The 22542-nt window shown below is 38.9% G+C and overlaps 1 protein-coding gene across 2 annotated transcripts in view; it reads right to left on the bottom strand.

The window, feature by feature from the left end:
- Positions 1-22542, bottom strand: part of rnf150a (ring finger protein 150a) — a 109681-nt gene that overhangs the window by 6809 nt on the left and 80330 nt on the right. The window contains exons 4-7 of one of the 2 annotated variants that reach the window (XM_048600687.1): positions 22418-22500; positions 18474-18570; positions 11210-11423; positions 10330-10522 (exon numbers count right to left, since the gene is read on the bottom strand). In XM_048600687.1, the coding sequence (XP_048456644.1) occupies positions 10330-10522; positions 11210-11423; positions 18474-18570; positions 22418-22500 (587 nt within the window). The remainder of the gene's footprint in view (positions 1-10329; positions 10523-11209; positions 11424-18473; positions 18571-22417; positions 22501-22542) is intronic. The other variant, XM_048600697.1, reaches the window with a different exon arrangement.

Below are 22542 nucleotides of genomic sequence, written 5' to 3'. Positions count from 1 at the left end.
AGGTTAATGAAGTGAAATCTACAAGATGCACTGCAGAAATCCATCAAGGCTCCTTAGATAGCACCTTTCAAACCCACGAACACTTCCACCTAGAAAGACAAGGGGAACACCACGACCTGCAAGTTCCCCTCCAAGCTATTCACCATGCTGACTTGGAAATAATATCATCGTTCCTCCACTGCTGCTGGGTCAAAATTCTGGAATTCCCTCCGAGGACATTGTGGGTCAACCTACAGCATGTGGATTGTTGCAGTTCATGCAAATCACCACCACCATCTTAGAGCAACTAGGGGGAGGCAATAAATGCTGGCCAACCAGCAACACCCATGTCCCATGAGTGAATAAAAAATTAGCTCAGTTGCACACATACTAGCAAGAGTAATTAAAAGTAGCAAAATAATTAACACACCATATCTGATCATCTTTTAATGCAGGAATGTTCCATTAACCCAAAAGACAGACCCAGGATGCCATCAGAAGTGTGGTCCCTACAACTTGGAAATAGCACACCAAGAAAATCCAGAATCTCTCTGGGGACAGGAACTCAGACACCAACCACTGAGTAGGTGGTGGAGGCAGAGGCCCCTAAACTTTCTTTTTTGTTAATTAAGTACCACCTGGATCTGCACTGTAAGGCTATGGGCCGAGTGCAAGAAGATCAGATTAGAAAGGGGATCTAGATGTCTTTGAGTCTGCATGGACAAGACGGGCCAAATGGCCCCCTTCTGTTTTATATCTTTCTACGGTGGTTTCTAGGGAGACTAGAACCAGGAGACGCTATTTAAAAATATTTAAGACTGAGATTAGGTTTAAGCCAGTTCTTGAGGTGCAGTGTTACTATCCCTACCCCTGTACCCAGGCATCCTGATCCAAATCCCACCTGCTCCAATGGGAACGAGGTCCTTATCATATTGTGATGATGAGATGTTTAAAAAATATTTGGAAGTTCAATTTTAATTGGGTAGTCCCAAATATGTTGGATTCAAAGCACAAAACTCCCAAATCAGGACAATTCCAAGACAAATATGCTAATTTCACAAGAAATCATTAGAGTTATATACAGGTCTACAGCATAGAAAAAAGGCCTTTCGGGCCAAGAAGTCTTTGCAGGTCAAAAACAAACACTTAACTAGTCTCATTGACTGGTGTCGAAAGCTGAGAAGCTGTTACAGAATCTGGAGGGCCTGAGTTATAAGGAGAGGCTGGACAGACTGGGACTTTTCTTCCCTCGAACACAGGAGGCTGAGGGGTGACTTTATACAGGTTTATAAAATCACAAGGGGCATAGATAAGGTGAATAACCAAGATCTTTTCCCCAGGATAGGGGAGTCCAAAATTACAGAGCATAGGCTTAAGGTACAGGGGAAAGATTTGAAAAGGATCTGAGGGGCAACATTTTCCACACAGAAGGTAATGCATACATGCAACAAACTGCCAGAGGAAGTGGTAGAAGTGAGTACAATTACAACATTTAAAAGACATGCAGACAGGTACACAGATAGGAAAGGTAAGGAAAGAGGGATACGGGCCAAATTCAGGCAAATGGGCCTACTTCAATTAGGAAACCTGGTTGGCATGGACAAATTGAGCCAAAGGGTCTGTTTCCATGCTGTATGCCACTATGACCTCTTAGAATGGTCATTTTGTATGGGCAGAGTGCAGGGACAGTCTCTCCTTCAGTTGAACATAACTAATGATCTCCCACAACAAACTCCATCTGGCCATTAATATCTGTGATAGTGAGAAATGATTCATGCTGTATACCGTATATACTCGTGTAAAGGTTGAATTTTTTAGACTTTAAGGTTAAATTTATCGGGTTGACAATTACACGGATACTCCATTTGAGGGGCTGAAATTCATGCCCAAAGTTCATACCGCATCATTAGCAGAAGCCCAACTGATCTCTAATCGAATAAAGAAAAAAAACACAACAAATTATGGTAATTCTGGATTGGAAAACCTAGAGCCGAACAAGATGGGCAGCGGACTGGAGGCCCGGAACGGAGCAAAGCGGGACGGCCAATGGACTGGAGGCTGTCAACAATTGTTGATCTGTTATCTGTGAAGAACAAGAGTCAACTTTTACATCAGATATATGGAAAATTCCAGACTTTTTGGCCAAAAGTAGGGGGTCAACTTTTGCATTAGATCGACTTTCACTCGAGTGCATATGATATCCAATAAGGGTAGCTGCTTGGAGTAATTATGGACAGGATAAATGCTGTGGAATATATTTTGTTCAGGCAACCACACTAACATTTTGCTTCTAACTCTTTTCATTTTCCACAGAATAAAGACTTCATAGAAATGCTGGGAGTGCTCCCAGTTAAGGACAACATCACTGCATACTAACAACTGCTTGGAAGATAGTTGATTAATGTAGCTGTTGGTGGGTGGGGTGGATAGGAACCCATGATGCTACAGTTACTGAAAGGGCAAATCTGATCTTTCTCCATGTACCATTTTCCATCCGTTCACAACTAAAGTAAGCAGGCATAGTCATTCATCAACAGCTGTGCCAACAACTGCTTTCACTGAAACAAAATACTCACAGACAAAGTGAAATTTACAAACTGCATGTTTAACTCTTACACAACATCTAACATTTACATAACACCTTTAATGTAATTAAAATACCTCAAAGCCTTAAATAAGAACAATCAGACAAAAAATTGCCAGAGTCAAAGCAGGCTTTAGGATAACTGACGATTTCAAGGAGTTTTTTTTTTGAAAAGGAGAAGTTCATGCAGAGAATTCTAGAGTTAAGGGACTTGAAATCGAAGGCAGAGCAGTCAATAGTGGGGTGAAGGAAGTGGGGGAAATAGTGCCGGAGTAGAGTCTTCAGAGGAATTGTAAGGCTGGAGAAAGCTCAACAGGTACAGAGAAAGGTAAGGTAAATAAGAAATTTGAACATAAAAAGTTGCGTGTTGATGGAATATGAGCACTTAGACAAGTGGATGTTCAGTGACACAGCTGATTCGAAGTAAAAGATAGGTCATTTGAAAATATGTTTTATGCCATGTCAACAGGACAAATTAAATAATTTTTAAAAAATTTATTCTCAAAGTGAATATTAAATGATACTATTGACTCCATTCCTCACCTTGGCAATCAGAAATTAAGCTGGTCTGTTCACAAATGTGATACTACACTTCATTGAGGTCAGCTTCTGACCTCATACTGGTGACATATTTAAGCCCACATAGTTCCAGCTGTGCAACATAACTCAATTTTGCTTTTGTCTGGGCTCATCAGCAGCAGAAACCTTCATTCATGCCTTATCTCCAGACTGGACTATTCCAACACATCCCTGGCACTTCTACCACTTCCTACGCTCAATAAATTGGAGGTCATCCAAACAATGCCAGTGTTGTAACGTGCTTGATGGTTTGTGCGCATGCCTTTAGCTGGCGAGAGCCCAAACTATGAAATTTGCTCCCTATACCTGTTTCTCTATTTTGCTTGCCTTCTTTTAAAATAAAGCTTACCTCTTTGATCAATTTTCTGGTCATCTGACCTAATACTTCCCTACGTGGCTTGGTGTCACATTTTGTTTTACAATGTTCCTATTAAATGCGTTGGGATGCTTCATGTTGTTAACGTTGCCGTACAAATAGAACTTGTTATTGTTGTTAATCTCACTTTAGGCTCAATCTCAAATTCTCAAACTCCTCTGTTACTATGTCACTTCCTTCAAAACACTCTTTACCTGAGCACTGTTTATTCATTTCCTAATTATTAGAGCATAGCGTTGCTTGAAATTACTGAGTTCAGACATCACACTGGATCTGTATTGGCTATATAAGTGAAAAAGTGAATTTTCTTGTGTGTGTCTGTAGATAAACTGGAACTTCAGATGCACAGTTGCTCTTGGAATTTGTCTTTCATATCAGAGATGGATTTCAGTGTCCATATTTTGATCATTTGCAGTCATACTGCAAAAATGGGAATAACTAACATTAAAATGTCATAAAAGTAACCATCGCCAACAGGAGTAAGTCTAATTACCCCACCCTGATAGCCAACGACACTTTTTTTCCTATTCATTTCGTGGGATGTGGGCATTGCTGGCTGGGCAGCATTTCTTGCCCATCCCTAGTTGCCCTTGAGAAGGTGGTGGTGAGCTGCCTTCTTGAGCCGCTGCATTCCTCCTGCTGTGGGTTGACCCACAATGCTATTAGGGAGGGAATTCCAGGATTTTGACCCAGTGACAGTGAAGGAATGGCGATATATTTCCAAGTCAGGATGGTGAGTGACTTGGAAAGGAACTTGGAGCTGGTGGTGTTCCCATATATCTGCTGCCCTTGCCCTTCTAGGTGGAAGTGGTTGTGGGTTTGGAAGATGGTCAAATCTCCCTCTATCAATACTCTAGGAGTTAACCAACCAAGACCTTAACTGGATCAACCACAAATAATGTGACAGCAAGAACAAGTCAGAAGCAGAACATTCTGCAGCAATTAAATCATCTCTTGACTCCCCATAGCCTATCACCTACAAGGCACAAACCAGGGATTTACTTGCCTGGATAAGTGCAGCTCCAGCAATGTTCAGTAAACTCAATATTGCCCAGGACAAAACATCCCATCCACCACATAATTGTTCATTCCTTCTATCACTGTGCAATGCCCTGGAATTCCCTCCACATCAACTACACAGGTTCCAGAAAGCAGCACATCACCACCTTCTCAAGAACAACTCGAGACAGGCAGTTAATGCTGGCCAGCTTGCGATGCCCATATACTACAAGTGAATAATGATAAGAAAAATGGGCCTGCAGTTTGCATTGACTACAAGATGCACTGCAGAATCTTGTAAAGGTTTTCTGACATCATCTCCCAAGCTCATGTCACTTATTAATCAAAAAGAAAAATCGCAACAAGTGTACAGGAATATTACATTCTGCAAATTCCTCTAAAGTCAGAAAGCACCCTGACCTGTCAATATATTATCATTCCTTCATTGTTGCTCAGAAGAGTACAGAAACTCCTGACCTAATGGCACTGTGCAAGTTCCTTCACCAAACATATTTCAGCAGCTTAAGAAGAAACATTAAAGGATGAGAAGCATACCAATGGTCCTGCCAGGAACACTCGTAAACCTCGATTAATTTTAAAAAGTCAATTATCTAAGTGTAAATTGTGGAGAGATAGAGATGGAAAGGAGAATGTAACTTGGTGTTTGGGATCTATTTGTAGGATGGGGAGAATAAAATTATAGCAGTCAAGTTTAAGATTTGTTTTGTGAGTTTGTGAAGTGGTATTTTATTAGAAAGGTCTAATGAGAAAGGAGTACCCGTTTTCACATATTTGTTTCTGGGAAGCAATTAGGAAGAAAACTGAATTTGGACAGAAACCTTTTGTGCAATACAGCATTAGGTGAATAATCAAATTACCAGAAGGACGTAGGGAGGAAAACTTTTAAAAATTCAAGTAGGAACCTTGACAAAAATGGCAAGTAGGGGTGCCGGATGTGAAAAATTAAGGTTACCTAGGTAAATAACAGAATATTCATCAAATCCCTGCCAATTGTCACATACATTTAGAGCTTCCCTGTTTTCTGGTTGATTATTTTGATGGGAAATTATTCATTGAATGAAGAAAGCACCCACCAATCTCTCTGCTTCCATCGTCATGTGCAACCTACTCTGTAAATGGACACCACCACAAATACACACTCACGTGAAAAGGTTCTGCATAAATACTCCCTGAATCTCAAGATTACCAAGTGAATCTAAGAACATACTACCTTCTTCAATGCCTCAACTTTTCAATCCTGGACTGCTGTATTCCTTCCCTTTGCCAAAATGTTATTGTGCGGACAGCTCCAAAATTACTAGAATCTGCAGAATTTTGCTAATCCTGCCTCCAAATACATGCTACATTGTGTGGCTCAGCCATAATTGTTATAAGAAATTATTGTATTCCATAATCCTGCTCAACATTTCTAAATTTTAATACTTTCCCTGATAGTTTCATGTTTTGGATCAGAATAAAAGAAATGTGAAGAAAACCTATTAGAATTACATAGATTAAATACAATGCACCAAAATATTGGAAAGATCAATTATCAACAGAATAAAAGATACCATGAATGCTTAGCAAAGGTAACAAAATTACAAACCAAACCCACCAATACTACACTGGATGGCACGGTGGTTCAGCAGTTGGCACGCTGTTTCACAGAGCCAGGGACTCGGGAGTTACTTACATTTGATCATCTAAACATGTTGCAATGCTAAAGAGTTAGCTGATAGTTAGAAGATAGTTTAGTCTTGCAACCATAAACACTTGCCGCTATTTGTAAAGCTTGAAACCCTACCTAAATGCTTAAATATTCCAAGAATTTGGTTGCTTATGCCACATCATTGTTTTGAACAAGGAGAAAAGGCAAGTCCAACAACGTGGTCTGAACCCATGCCGTTAGCAATAGGTACCATGCTCTAGCCATCTAAGCTAATTAGGCTACAGATTTAAGTAATAGATGGATTATCATGGCTTAATCAACTAAGTCTCAAACATAAAAATATTTCATAAAACTTTTCCGTGCACTACATGGTTTAGAACTTACAAATACTAACAATAAAAAAAGTGTGTATTTTTCACATATGTTGTCAACACAAAGTAATTTAAATTTTGCGTTGATGCCAACATGGCAGTGCAAATTGAGAATCACAGATGTATCCCATCCCTTACACTTTGTGACTATTTAAATTCTCAGGGCCTGATTTTATGTTGAAGTGAGTCATTGGTCTTGACAGGGTTAAAAATTGAGCCTATAAAGGAGGGCTTTATCCATCCCCAACTTCATTTTAACAATTTATATAACAAAAGGAAGTTCTACATAAGCTTTATCCAGGCGTGTCCACGGCTCTCTCCTAGCAAGATTATTACTGCTTCTAACCAAGAATTACAAACAGAATTTTGACATAGTAAAACGAGAACCAACGAGACTACGAAAAGGTGAGGCCCATTAAACTGCAGCAATTAATGATCTTGTAATTCCAAATGGCTCAAAGGATCTGTACACCTATGTACTTACTTTCTCCTGTAAGCAAATATATGCAAAGTCCTTAGTAATAGCAAAGCTATTATTACAAATAAAGACATTTGAATTGATTGTGTATTTTTTTTTGAAAGGTTCATTTAGGGGATGTGGATGTTACTGGCTAGGCAATCCTCAAGTGCCCAGTGTTGCTGTGGGTTTGGAATTACATGTATGTCAGACCAAGTAAGGTCAGTTTCTCAACTTGATTCCAGACTTCTTTTTATTCAATTCCAATGTCACTATCTGCCATTGCAGGATTCAAATCTGGGTCCCTAGAATATTAGAGATAGTAGGAACTGCAGATGCTGGAGAATCTGAGACAACAAGGTGCAGGGCTGGATGAACACAGCAGGCCAAGCAGCATCATAGGAGCAGAGAGGCTGACGTTTCGGGCCTAGACCCTTCATCAGAAAAGGGGGAGGGGAAGGGGGTTTTGAAATAAATAGGGAGAGAGTGGGAGGCGGATAGAAGAGGGATAGAGGAGAGGATAGGTGGAGAAGAAACAAACAGGTCGAAGAGGCGGGGATGGGGCCAGGAAAGGTGAGTGTAGGTAGGGAGTTAGGAAGGGGATAGGTCAGTCCAGGGAGGACGGACAGGTCAAGGGGGCGGGATGAGGTTGGTCGGTAGGAGATGGAGGTGCGGCTTGAGGTGGGAGGAGGGGATAGGTGGGAGGAAGAACAGGTTAGGGAGGCAGGGACGAGCTGGACTGGTTTTGGGATGCGGTGGGGGGAGGGGAGATTTTGAAACTTGTGAAATCCACATTGATACCATTGGGCTGCAGGGTTCCCAAGCGGAATATGAGTTGCTGTTCCTGCAACCTTCGGGTGGCATCGTTGTGGCACTGCAGGAGGCCCAGGATGGACATGTCGTCTGAGGAATGGGAGGGGGAGTTGAAATGGTTCGCGACTGGGAGGTGCAGTTGTTTGTTGCGAACCGAGCGTAGGTGTTCTGATTTGGAATGCTGCCATTTTATCTTTGGAATAATAGGGCAGATTAATCACTGAAGATGTAACCTTTATTGTTTTGTCAATAAAATTTGATATTTTCACATTGAGGGGCTAGACAGGCAACCTTTCCCATTCTCTGATCCTTTTCACTCATTCTCTCCCAAACCTTACCTCTCACTTTGTCTCACTCTACCCACTTCAACTTCAGGAAAGTAATCCAGAGGGCTATGCACTCCAAATATTTCCACCAGCAGACATTTCTCATTGAAATAAGACCACAAGACCATAAGAATTAGTAACAGAAGTAGGCTATTTGGCCCCTTGTGCTCACTCTGCCATTCAATAAGATCATGGCTAATCCAACATTCCTCATGTCCAATTTCCTGGAACCTTTGATTCCCCTACTAATCCAGAATTTACCAATCTCAACCTTAATGAAAGTTGCCAAGATTTATTCCCTCTGCAGATACATAAAAGTACTTTGATAAATGCCAACTTCTTTTTGAAAATGAAATGGAAGTAAAAAATATTGGGAATGACCTGATGGCCTATCACTCCCTATCTCACTGAAGTTCCCCTTCACCATCTGACTCTCATTGCTTTCTTGTCATGGTGTAATGTTCATCTCCTTCCTTTCCCTAAGTCAGTCTTCCTGAAAACCTCCTATTCAGAGACTCGGCCCACAGATTCACTGCCATAGCTCCAGACCTCAGGCTACTTGCAACTCCTCCAATCACAGACTGTTTTTTTGTATTTGCTGCTGAGAGAACGACCAGTAAGGCTGCAGTAGCACACATGTAGAGAAAGGGCTTCGGATTGGAGGAGAATCTTCTTGCCAAACCTTCCACTTATACCTAATAAAACTCCAGCTTCAAATAAAACGTAAATAAAAGAAAAAATATTAAAAATAAACTTTCACCTTACATAATTTTGCTCCTGGTCTATGATTCGTCTTGCGTAAGCTTATGTAATTATTAATTATGGGAACTCTAACAAGCGAGCTATAAATTTACCTAACAGCAAAACTGTATGAAAATGCTCTGGTGGGCCATTATATGGCCTGGAGGCCATAGGTTGGGTACCCCTAGACTAATATAACTCAAGTAGAAAAATGCTTTTATTATTTGAACGTAAGGTGCGAATTTATCGAAGTGCCATTTTAAAAAAAACCTGAGGTACAGCATACCAAATGTTAACACATTGAAATGTGGATTAAACAAGGCTTGACCACAAATGAAAATTTCCACTTTAAAACAAAAATAACTATGCCAACTATGCATTAGCAAGATATACATTAACATTAGATACATTAGCATACCTGTCTTGTATGATTCTGAGAATATGACTGTGCCAGGCTGTTGCTTGACTAGCTTGAGGGGCAGCTCTTTCTCTTTTAGCACTAGCCCCAGGTGTTAGTAAGGCAGAATTTGCAGTGTTGACAGGGCAGTACAGTAGCAGAGTGTTTAGCATCGCTGCCTCTCAGTGCCAGGGACGCAGGTTCAATTCTAACCTCAGGCGATTATCAGTGAAGTTTGCATGTTCTCCACATGTCTGCATCGGTTTCTGCTGGGTGCACAGTCCAAAAGGCGTGAGTGTTAGGTGGACTGGCAATGGTAAATTGCCTCGTAGTGTCCAGGAACGTGCAGGCTAGGTGAATTAGGCAAGGTAAATGCGGGATTATGGGATGGGGCTGGACTTAGGTGGGATGTACTTCGGAGGGTCTACGCAAATTTGATGGGCCAATTGGCCTCTATCTGCACAGTAAGGATTCTATGATTCTATATACTCACCTACACAACATGAAAGTCCTCAGGTGATTCTACTCATCAGTCACCACAACCACAGTAGAAACACATACTGTTTCGTTTCTGGATCTACCAGGGTTTCTACTTATGTAGTGACAAAGTTACAGGAATCAGGTGAGGCCCCAAAGAGATGCTCGGTGATAGTGCCCAAGGCCTTTTTGGGACTTGAACTTAGATTTCGCTTGAGCAATTTTACAACATGCAACTTGATATAGCATACTAAACTAGTGACAAAAATAAAGTTATTACAAACAATTACCTTAAATGAAGAGAAATAACCACTTATACATCTAAACACTAATGTTATTAAACCCGTAGATGCAACCAGAATAACTAGTTTCATTTTGCTGCAGGACCAAGGCAAGAACTTTAGGAAAGATATCATTAAATAATTATAAATGCTCTGGATGGTGCTTGAAAATAGATTTCTTTCTCAAGTGGATTGTTTTTGACTAATACTGTCACTGGTTACAGTGCCAAATTCTCACACACACAGAAGATGCCACACTATATAATGTATTGCTGCATACCTAATAGTTTCTCCCAAATAGTTGAGAGTAACAACCTCTTCATTTCCCCACAAGGACCAGCCCTCCTCCTCCTGATCAGTCTCCAACGGTGTGTGAGAGATGTAACTCGGAGAAGATAGATTTTGTGGAGTCTCTTCCATTCTTCTGAGCACCCTCCACTCACAGTGCTCATATCCAGCCAACCCCTCCAAACCTGTGCAGAGTACAAATAGGGAAATTCTTTCTTTCCCCCAGATACACTTGAGAAAAATAACTAAAGTTCTAACATTGGTCATATCCTTTCAAACTGTACAGGAACGGGGTTGGTAATGAGTCTCAAAACATCATAAAGTAGGGATAATAAACATGTTTCTTTCAGCAAAAGAGATATTGGAGTATAGTATGTAAATAATTTCAGTCATGAGGTATGATACTTGGGGGGAAAAAATAACTTTGTACTAATGGCTCCCAAAGGTCTCAGAGTTTTTTCCTCATGCTAGTTTTCTTGAGATTGACTGCCGTGACTACTTAACAATACAGACATCATTTTATCTTGGAATTACTGAGATGGGTGGATGGCAATCTTGCTGACCATGGTCTTTTTCAGCTTAACAATTTGCTTGTTTCCTCATTAATCTTTGTGTGATTGTTTCCCAGGGAATGTGAATGCCTTTAGCAGCAGTTTGTGGATTGATAGATGTGTTAGAATTGTGTTTTAAAAAAAAAAACCATTAGCTACTTCTAAATTGAGGAAAACTGAAAACACATTAACTAGGCAAAACACAAATATCAAAATCCAATTCTGGAAACAGCAGCAACCCGGTGGTAAAATTCTCTTTCCCCATCTCTAAACATATTGCAGCATGGGAGAATAAAGATAATAAAATTTGGTCAAACTTACTGTTGCTAGCAGTAACATTAACCTCTTCAACTTGTTGAAGAATGTCACTTTCATGAATGATCTGTGAAAGGCCAATGGCTCGAACAGGAGGATCAAGGCCAACAGAACTTTCATTCACTGTCACATCACTGGCACCTGTAATCGGATTAGTGGGTGGCCCTCCTATGGATCCATCAAAATCAGTTGTTACGTCATCTGCACAATCTGCATTTGGCTACAAGAAAAAGGATGCACATTATAATTAAACAAATTCTTTCATTTCCTGATAAATAAAAACACAGATATTGATGTTTCTTATAGCAATTTCCACTAATTTTCACAGAACATACATACATTATTGAAAAGGGATAAATGGAAAGTTTGGATTACTATTGTCAGGGTCAGAAATACAAAATTGTTAAGGATTTGATAAACAGAGGGAAGCACTCAAAATAAATGAAAACAGAATTTACAGTATGTAGTTGCACTTTTCAATATGCAAGATGACAAATCAAAAACACTTTCTAATCCCTATAAGAATGTAATAGACTGAACTGAATGTTTAAACTTAAACCAGATGTTTCTCGTTTAGAAACATCAGAAAATCCTACCTCAATTTTTCCCTTAGCAATTACAATGCTACCAATCAACAGAAATTACCAGCTAATGAATAACATGCACTCAAAGCTATGATAAATACATAACTAGTTTTACTCCCAACTGAAGACTATTTGCAAAAGTGCAATTTGTCACAAGTTTATTATGCAAAATTACTTTCATGAATATCATTACATTATCTAAGCTATGATGTTTGTATTGATTGCTCTTCATAGCCAAACAAAACACAGGTAACAGTTTCACTGGATATTAGATTTACATAATGACAACTCAACCATTGCACACTACCAGAAAGTAATACTGTATTATTGACTTTTTATTTAATGTTTCATAAGTTGCTTAAAAATAATTAATTTATGTTACAAAACTGAAGCACTGGGTCGAGGTAACAATGAACTACAAGAATAAAAATTTGAGTGGTTATCAATATACTTCATGGTATGTTGCAGTATAGAAATGTATTCTGCCCATATGATACTGTAAAATATATAGAGATACATCCAACTAATATATTTGCCACAGTGTCTACATGGGTTTCCTCCAGGTGCTTCGGTTTCCCCCCACAGTTCAAAGATGTGCAGATTGGGTGGATTGGCCATGTTAAATTGCCCACAGTGACCAACGATATGCAGCCTAGGTAGACCAACCATGGGAAATGCAGGGTTACAGGGCTTGGGTAGGGGGTGGGTCTGGTGAGATGCTCTTTGGAGGATCGGTGTAGACCTGATGGGCCGAATGGCCTGCTTCCACGCTGTAGGGAGTCTATGATACCTAAACAGATTAGGCCTTTATTATTGGAATTTAGAAAATGAGGTGCAATCTCATTGAAACACACAATATTCTGAGGAAGCTTGACAGGGGTAGATGCTGAGATGATGTTTCCATTAGTCAGGAAAACTCAGACAAGGAGACATAATTACAGACTAAGGGGAAACTCAAATACAATGGAATTTCTTCTCTCAAAGAAGACTGACATTTATGTCCTTCTCTATTCCAGAAAGAGGTGTGGAGGCTAGATCACTGGAAGTATTTAGAGACAGACAGACAGACTTTGAAAATAAGGAAGTTGAGGATCATTAGACACAAAAGGAGTTGAGACCTGGGATTATCAGACACGATCTTTCAGAATGATGAAGCAGGTCCGAGGGGCTGACTGGTTTATTCCTACTCCTATTTCTTATATTATGTTCCCTGTTGGAGCCCACCAGCTACTTCATATTGCATCAATCATACATCCCTAACCCATTTTGCATAACACATGAGATACTGACTGTTTTGGGGTCAAGAACGACAAGATAGAGAAGAGATAACCGAGAATTTGTCAATGTAGTTTCTGAATACTGCTGAAAGGACAAGTGTGATTGAAGATTTTCATCTTGCACTCATCGGGATAGCCACAAGAATACCAAATCTGAAAGGGAACAGGCTGCATCTCAAAATAAGAAAGATTTCAGTACCAGCTCCACTAAAAAATAATGAGCTGATTTAATGGGCCATAGTTAGATAATACAAAAGTTTCAGCAGCACATTTGTCTTAGCCAATACATCTACATTAGACTTCTGGGCTCCTTAATCAAATAAAGCTAGCAAGGTAGACGAAGACCTGCATCAGTCTCTTCAGTTCAGGAGTAAGACATGAGGGATAGTAAAGATGCGCTGATAGTGCCATAACCCATAGAAATGGACGCCAAAGTTGCTTAGGCTGCTCCATATTTCACCAGTGAATCTTAAGCATGATGCAGTGTTCTCTCACAGAGAAGGAACTAGAGTTGCCTTTAAGTCATCGCCATTTTGGTAGTGCAAGAGGAGGTGAAACTTGATGTTATCTATATATTGGCATGACTGGCAACAGGCAAGATAATGGGATCTCTAGCAGATGACAGAATTAATAACACAACATTGTACTACATAGAATACTCATGTTGATTTGATGTCAGCTTTCAATGAAATCCAGCTTTTTGCTACTGTCTCCTTTGCTGCAGTTGTCAAGGTGGAGGTAACTGGAAGGCCATCTCCAATTCTCTTCCTTTCTCAGGTGTTTTGCATTCTCATTTCCTATGATCAGAGCGTGAGCAGTAACATTTTGAGAAGATGGAAGGACATTTGAGGACAGTCACACCAATACAGTGAATGCCAATGACGGCAGAAATGCAATGATAGAAAGCGATGGAGGCATCCAACAAGAGGAGTGATCTACAAGGCTTGAGAATGCAAAATGAAAGTCTGAATGTGCCATGCCACTCATCTTTCCTGTAATGATCAGGTCACTGAACCTTTAGCAGCTCTGCATTCTGGAGCATGGCACCAACTCCAGCCAATGACCTCCTCTGCCATTTTCAATCTTGCCTGCTTATCTTTAGTGACGGCCCTGTTTCTCCTGTCCGTAGAGAAAGAAGTCTCCCTGAAGCATGTCTAATTGTGGAGATTCTTTACAGTAATGGAACTAAAAAAAAAAGAAGAGACTGATGTGGTTGCCATCATACCCACCTGCTGTGACTGGCTGAGAAAGGCTGAAGTCAGATGCATAGACTGTGGCTACTTTAAAAGCTGTGGGCAGCAACAGAACTATATTCAACAACAAAGTGTAACCTCATGGCTCAGCAAATCCCTCACTCTAAGTACCATCAAGTCAGGTGGATTAACCCTGGTTCAACAAGGAGTGCGGGATAGCATGCTCCAAGAATATGTAAAACTGAAGCTACATGCATGCCAGACATTGTAGAATCAATCAACCATCAGATCAAAGCTCTGCATCCATGTCACATCCAGTTGTGAACAGTGGTGGACTAACCAAAGGAGGATCCCATCCTCAATGACAGCATTATAGTGAAAAGTCAAGAATGTAGCATTTGCAATCATCTTCAGCCAGGAGCAGCAAGTGGACACTCTACCCTTCCGGCGATCCCCAGCATCACAAATACCAGCTTTCAGGCAATTAAGTTCATTCCACACATCCTGAAGGCGCTGGATACTGCAAAAGCGGACAATATCCAGATAGTAGTACAGAAGGCTTGTACTCCAAAATAAGGTGTGTTCCAAATCAAGTTGTTCCAGTACAAGTACAGCATTGGCATCTGTCAACAATGTGAAAAATTGCACAGGCATATCTTGCCAAAAAAAAACTAAATTCAATTTTTCCATCAAGTCAAATTCCAATCACCTTAACATTCCATCAGTTTTGCATTTGATTATTAGCAAAGTAATGGATCGTGCTGTCAACTGGGCTATTAAGCAGTATTGACACAGAAATAACCTGCTAACTGATGTTCAATTAGGGTTCTGCCAAGGCTAACTTATTAAACCCTTGGCCTAAACATGGGCAAAACAGCTGAATTTGAGAGGTCAGACGAGAATGACCACACAGGATATCAAGGCAGCATTTAAGTATAGCATCAAGGAGCCCTGCAACAATAGAGTCAATCAAGAATCAAGAAGTTGAAGTCAAATCGCAAAGAAAGCTGATTAAGCTTCTAACAAATACCATCATCTCTGTCCAGGAGATCGCTGCAGGAGTCCTGAAGGTTGTGTCCCGGGGCAAAACACACTCACAGCTGCTTCCTCAGTGACTTTCCTTCCATCAAAAGGTTATGGGTGTGACTGTTTACTAATGACCACATAACTTTCTGCACCATTTGCGACTTCTCAGATACCAAAGTAGTTTAAATTCATACACAGCAAAACCTGGACAACCTGGGCACATAAGTACCAAGCAACATCTGTGCCTAGCGTTAACGTCACTGGAGTAGTTCCTGAGAGGTCACAGGTTTAAATCTCATCATGGCATCAATTCAATTAATGAATCTGGAGCTGAAACCTAACCCCAGTAACGGTGACTATGAAATTAACTTTGATTGTCATAAAAATCTGTATGATTTTCACAATATCCTTTTGGAAGAGAGATGTGTCATCCTCACCTCATCTGACCTACAACTCCAGACCCACAGAAATGTGATTGATTCAAATGGCCCAGCAAGCCACTCAGCTCAAGGACAACTAGGAATGAGCAACAATTGTTGTCTTACCAGAAAATCCTACATTCTAGCAAACAATAAATTAAAAGCTACTTTTGCCAATGACATGCACAACCCAAGAAAGAATTTAAAAAACATCACCAAACTGCTGAAACCTCAGCATTTCTAACATGCTGCTGGCTTCTTCTCCCCACTAAAATGTCACCTCTTCTTTACACTGATAAAACCTTTAGTTCTCACAGGACAGTGACTTGAAAGAAATTTGGGAAACCTTCTAACTGATTAAAGATTTAACAGCATCTTAGGTTTGTTTAGTACACCCTCAGTGGTGTGACCCTTTGATCTTTTACTTTTATATCCTGTATCTGATACTACCTCTCTCACTAACACCTGGAGGAGTAAGGCTCCGAAAGCTTGTGTTTTCAAATAAATCTGTTGGCCTATAACTTGGTGTCTTGTGATTTCTGACCTTGTCCACTCCGAGTAGGTATGAAACTTAAAATTAAGCCCTCTGCCTCCATATAAATAACTTAGGTTCCTGTATATCCTTTTATTCGCCTCATCAACTTGTTTGCTATCTTCAAAAGACCTTTGTTCTTGCACCCCATTTAAAATTGCATTTTTTATTACCACAATGCTTCACTGCCTGAAAATTTTTCAGGCAAACATTTCAATTTCAATCAATCAGTCTGTTCACATAGCCCTGAGGTCTGTTACTATCATTCTCAATTTACAAAACTTCAAATTCCATATCATCTTGCAAACTTTGAAATTATGTCTGTATACCCAAGTCCAGATCAGCAATACATGATCCTAAAACCAATCCTAGGAGACAACACTGTATATATATGCTTTTAGTATTAAAAATTACCACCTTGTTTTTAATTATTTTAGTTAACATTATATTTGCAGTCACCTGCCCTTTCATATTCCATGGGCTTCAATTTTATTAACAAGTCTATCTTACGGCACTTTCTTCAAACAGTGCTTGAAGATCAATGCATGGATGTAATATCAACTGTTATTTCATTGAAAAACTTAAACAAGTTTGTCAAATAAGATTCAGCTTTTAACAAGTCTAAAAATCTGCCACTTATTACCCCACATTTGTTTAAGTGGCTGACTAGCCACTGGAAATAGGATTTATCTCTACTTTTTTTTTTTGAATATCTGTGCTGCCTTTAGAAATTGTTACCTAAAATCTCTGCACTCCTTTTGCCACTTATAAAAACCTCCTGCAAACTCATTGCAATTGATTAGGTTATCAGTAACTCAAAACAAACACTCTTTCAAGTCAAGAAGATATTTTCAAGATGACTGAAATATTTTGTGAATTTATTTTTAAGACATTACTGTACAAATACAAAATTCACTTCATAAAATGAGGAAGAATCACATTAACCAGTATCCAAAATGCTTCAAGTACCCATTGTTCCAAATTAGATAAAATCTGTAAAATATTAGAATGAAATAGGCAAACCTTTTTCAAGTTTTTGCACTCTCAAACAGACATGTAGGCAAGCTAAAAGGAACTGATTTTCCTTTGTAGCCTGGGGTAAGGGACAGTGGGGTGAAAGTATTCTTAAAAGCAGTTTCAGTCAGGGAGATGACTTTTCTCAGAACCTTATAGGAAATGGTAACTCATTCTCTTTCTAAAAATGCTCAATAGTCTGGGTAGCATTTCTAGCAATGTCAGTTTCTATTTTGGATTCCCAGCATACACTGTATTTTCCACATGTCTTTGTTCCCTGTTTATTTCTCACTGAAGGCACAGGTGATCAGTCTGCTCTATAGCAACATCCTTCAATGTTTAGCCTCTGCATCAGTATGGTCAAGATGATGCAAAGAACTAAAAAAAACCTGTTATTTAGACACTCTGAAGTATTAGAAGAATTTGAGACTGAAATTGCTAATGCTTATAAGTATAAAAGTTGATTTCCTTCAATGTTAGAAGTTCAGTAAAGTGATGGGTTGGACAGAGCAATTACAAGCCAATTAAAAAATTAATTCATTGTTCTGTAAAAATAGTACATATAAATCCAAATGATCAATATATCTAGACCAGAGTACTTATTTCGAGAGTTTCAGGGATCCACATCACATTCTATTGGATTACTCAAAGTTACGTTTAATTGATATATTAAAAAAAATGTTGAAACTTCGTTTATAACTTAATTATTTGTGACTTTCAAATTAAACTTCATATTTTTAACAGATCATTTACACTTTGTTGAAATAGAAACAATTTAATCTTTTGAACACAATGTATGACCATAACAACTAGTAGGACTAGTAGGCCATTCACCCTCAAGCCAGCATTTTTATAATATTATAATGATCTGTTTGTGTTTAGAATTCCATATTACCACAATTCCCAATAACCTTTGATGCAATTAACTAAGAATCTATCTCCATCTTAAAAAGCATTCAACGATCCTCCTTCCGCTGCCTTCTGAGAAATAAGTAAATCAAAAAAGGTCACTGGTTGTAATACCACTCCAATCTTGCCAGCACCATTAAAATCGAATTACTAATTATAGAAGTAAAATACTCAATAAACAAACCACTACTGAACTGTGCGTTTGTGTGCAGTCATTATATGCTTATGCTTTAAAAATGCCACACAAACCAAACATGAAGGATTCCAGATCAGTACAGTATCAGTGATTTAACTGATAACATTAGAGTATCCCTACCGGAATTCCTAGTGCTTTCAGAATATTCATTTTACACATTGGACAAGTACGATGATCTAGTAGCCATGGATCCACACAAGTCCTATGGAAAAGGTGCCTGCAACACAATACACAAACTTCAGTCAATTATAGCACCATTTAAAATATCTAATTTAATTTAAAAATAGCAACCAAACTCAGGTTAAAGATTGCAGTCTGAAAGCTAATGATTTATACATAAAATTAGGATAGCTCATTCTCAACTGACAAATTCAGAGTCATTAATCAACATTGCTGCATAATTTTCTATCATAATTTGCTCTAGCTGTGATTTATCTATCATTGGCAAAATAGAACAAGACAACCTTCATGTTTTTCACGGAGTACATTCTGAGCAGTATTTCCCTCAGTGACAATATATTTGCCTTGCATTGGTGACTCACTATTGGCATGTATCTGAAATTGCATTTTTATTTCCAACCCCATATGCCTCAATAACAGGCAACAGGAAGTCACATATAGAGGTGCACAATGCTGCTACTAAGTAGAACCTTTTCTTTTGCTCAGCTAACATTAATGGAGGAAACACCAATTGGAAGGTGGTCTTAACTTTGTTCTTATTAAATAAGAAAAATATAGGCAGATCTTAAAACATTACTATGAGACAAGTTTCTGTAGTAAATTGTGATGTATGAAAGGAACTGTACTTTCTGACCCTTGATTGATTCAGTTAAAATGAAAAATATTAGTTTTGCATGTAATTAATTTGACACTGATTTCTACAATATAATCAATGCTTACACCAAACCAAGAAAAAAGTGCAAAAAACATTCATTAAGTGTGATCTATCTCCAATGGTTTAAACTTCTAAGTGTGTGTGTAGTGGAAACTGTGTGCTTAATTTTTTTTTAAACCTGAAGACTCTTTTCAGGACATAACTTTTGTACTATGGATGATCTGTCATTGTCCAGCATATTATGAACTTTTAGTTAATATTTTTAAAATTTAGACACAAACAAACTATTACAGTGGCTGGTGTAAATCATATGACCCCAGGAGTCTCTGGAGCTCAAAATACCCAAGATTCGAGCAAATACCAAATTAAATATGGACATTCACAGTCAGCCACAGGATTCATACATTCATTTTAAGGATGGATCATCAGCCAAAAGAACTGTAGAATGACAGCAGTCCATCTCTGTTTCAACGTGGATAAAGGAGACATTTAATGTGTGCAAGACAAACTTGAGTGGATCCTATAAACTATCAATTATAATGGGCTCCCTTAGCCAAACGAGGCTGGTGTATTCAAAGATGTCCTACAACAACACAGGATGATTGGAATCAAACAACACATCACCCTTTGTCTGGAAAAACAGATTTCCAATTTGTTCTTTTAACAATCAGCAGAAGCCGCTTGCAGTCAGCGTGAATTCCACCAGACACCAAACTAACTGCATGTCATTCATGCAACCAAGGTAATAAACAGAAATATGCTGAAAAGTGGGAAAACTTGAGATAAGTAGTCTTTCACCAATCTCTCCCCAGTTTGTTCCAACTTTATGTTCACCCAAGAACCAATGTTCAGAAAATTGATTGAAAGAAATCTTGTAGCTTAGTGAGAATCTTTTGCTTTACAAGACTTCTACAGCATTTTGTTCATCCAAGAAACTAAAGGCCTGTCATGAAACTGAGATAGATGGAGGTTTTTTTTGAAACCCCGTTCTGTTCTTAATCTGTGTTTGATATAGATAGTGCAAAACAGTGTTACACAAGCCAGTGAGATATTACATGTGCCCCAGACACGCAAATGTATGAATACAAGAAACCTCTTTTGTCTTAAAAGTTTCAAAATACTTGCTGCTGAAATTATTTAACTGAGACACAGACTCTGTAATAAAAGAAACACCCCTTACACACAAAAACACAGATAACAGGCACTGAAAAGGAACACAATTCTGCCCATGACAAGTCTGCAACTGTATCAGTTATCAAGAAATAAATTGCAATAACCCACATAATAAAATTTGCTGGCATCAGACAACACAATGCTGAAAGCCCGATGATGACTAATCAGTAAAACTCTGATGGCATTTTAATGCAAAAAACTTGTGCAAATTTGAGGACTCCACATAAACACAATCATCTTTCATAATCTGTTGCATCAAAGGAAAAATACAATACCTTAAACAGGTTTCCATACTGCTGAAGAGTACAGCTGCAATAAGCAAAGCACCAGCTGAGTTGGGGTCGGTTAGCTTAGGAAATGGAAAACCCAAAATTTGGATTTTCAGAGGTTACTTTAAAAGCACAGCCCAACCAAGTTTCTTTTAAAATATCAGTTTCTAAGCCAGATTGTGACGTTTTCTGACTGTTTAGCTTGTAGACAGCCAAGGGTTGGAATTAAGTTGGCTATAACATGGGTGGGGTGGGTGAGAGTTGGTTATAGGAGGCCAGATGCCACAGAGTGCACATTAGACAACATCCCTCCATTAAGTCAAGTCATGCTGTGTTGCTTGTGGCACAAGGATCAATTATTTTAGCCATCCACCTTTTCCCAACCTTTCAGTTCTTGGGGAATAAGACTTTTTTCCTGTTGCTCTACGCAATAAGAGCACAGTTAATCTGCAACCTAATTCATTAGTAATTTATCTTCTTCCTATTACTGTTAATCTAACACATATAAATAGTTATAAATCAGAGGAGAAACTTGACAACAAACTTCTTAGTTTACTTAGACATGTCATAATCAAGAGCCAATTTAACATTACGTGATGGGGAAAAATTCAAGGGATGTCAGATAATCTAAAACTGGTTAACATCAGATATAAATAAAGCATTTAAAAAGCCCAATACAAAAGGTTTAGACAAAAGTTTGATACTTTATATGTAAAATTAGTTATCCATTTGTAGAAGATTGGATTTGACAGAATGTTATTAAATAAAAGGAGTTTTTGTTCTCTCGAAAAGACTGGCAGCAAAATTGCTTATTACGTGAAATGATCACACTAAATGTGAAAAGCTTCCAAAATGTGACAAATATGAGAAATGCTGTTTCTGGGTGTAAAACACAGCTGCAAATACATTGTTCAAAACAAACATGCCTCAGTGACCTATTCAATTTTTCTTTTCAGTATAGCTTAAAATTGTCCATACGAGAATCATAATTTGCCATCTTTTCTTTCTTAGTCTGTGATTAGCACTGATGCCTCACTGCACCGAGGACCCGGGTTCGGACGGCTGCCTGGGTGGAGTTTGCTAATTTTCCAGGTGGTCTGGTTTCCTCCCAGAAGTCCAAAGATGGGCAGGTTGGGTGGATTGTCTGGGCTAAATTGCCCATAGTGTCCAGGGTTGTGTTGACTAGGTGGATTAGCCACGGAAAATTCAGGACTACAGGGACAGGATTGTTGGGGGGGTGGGGGTGTGAATCTATTGGGATGCTGTTCATTGGTGTGGACTTGTTGGGCTGAATGGCCTGCTTCCACACTGTAGGGAGTCCATGATTCTATGCCCACAGCAAAGCAGATAACAATTCAACTATTTTTATTTTTAAATCTAGCTAGTTGTTCAAGCAAATCTGTGGATATAGATTCCAGGACCAGTTCTTTTAACACTGAGAACTAAAGTATAAGCAGATATCCGTGACGCATTCTCTGAAATGAAAACAGAATTAGTGGACATGATCAATCAACTGACACAATTTTTGGGTGGTGGGGGTTATCAGAATTGGTTTGGATTAGGGATCAGCAAGTATCATATCACTGAGCACTGAAATTCTGAAGGAGCCATTTTTGGTCCCCTATTGTTCAGAAGTGATAGAGTTTTTTTTTAATACATTGATTTTTATTATATTTATTCACATGGGCAGTTGAAGAGTGACACAACCATAGTTTTTGCAAATTGATATGAATCATCTCTCAGGCAGAAACAGTACAAACAAAGCTGTATTTCCTCAAGGAACTTACCGACATGGTAAAATTCTCACTACATCATTTGGCTTGTAGCCTTCAATACAAACAGCACAATTATCGAAGTCTGATTCGGTTTCCTGGGGGGCGGGGTGTGGAAGAGAGAGAGAGAGAGAGAGGGA

The sequence above is a fragment of the Rhincodon typus genome, chromosome 1 (genome assembly GCF_021869965.1).
Source record: "Rhincodon typus isolate 14 chromosome 1, sRhiTyp1.1, whole genome shotgun sequence".
Classification (NCBI taxonomy): domain Eukaryota; kingdom Metazoa; phylum Chordata; class Chondrichthyes; order Orectolobiformes; family Rhincodontidae; genus Rhincodon; species Rhincodon typus.
Note: the sequence above shows the minus strand (reverse complement) of the source record. Positions and strands in the feature narration are given on the sequence as shown.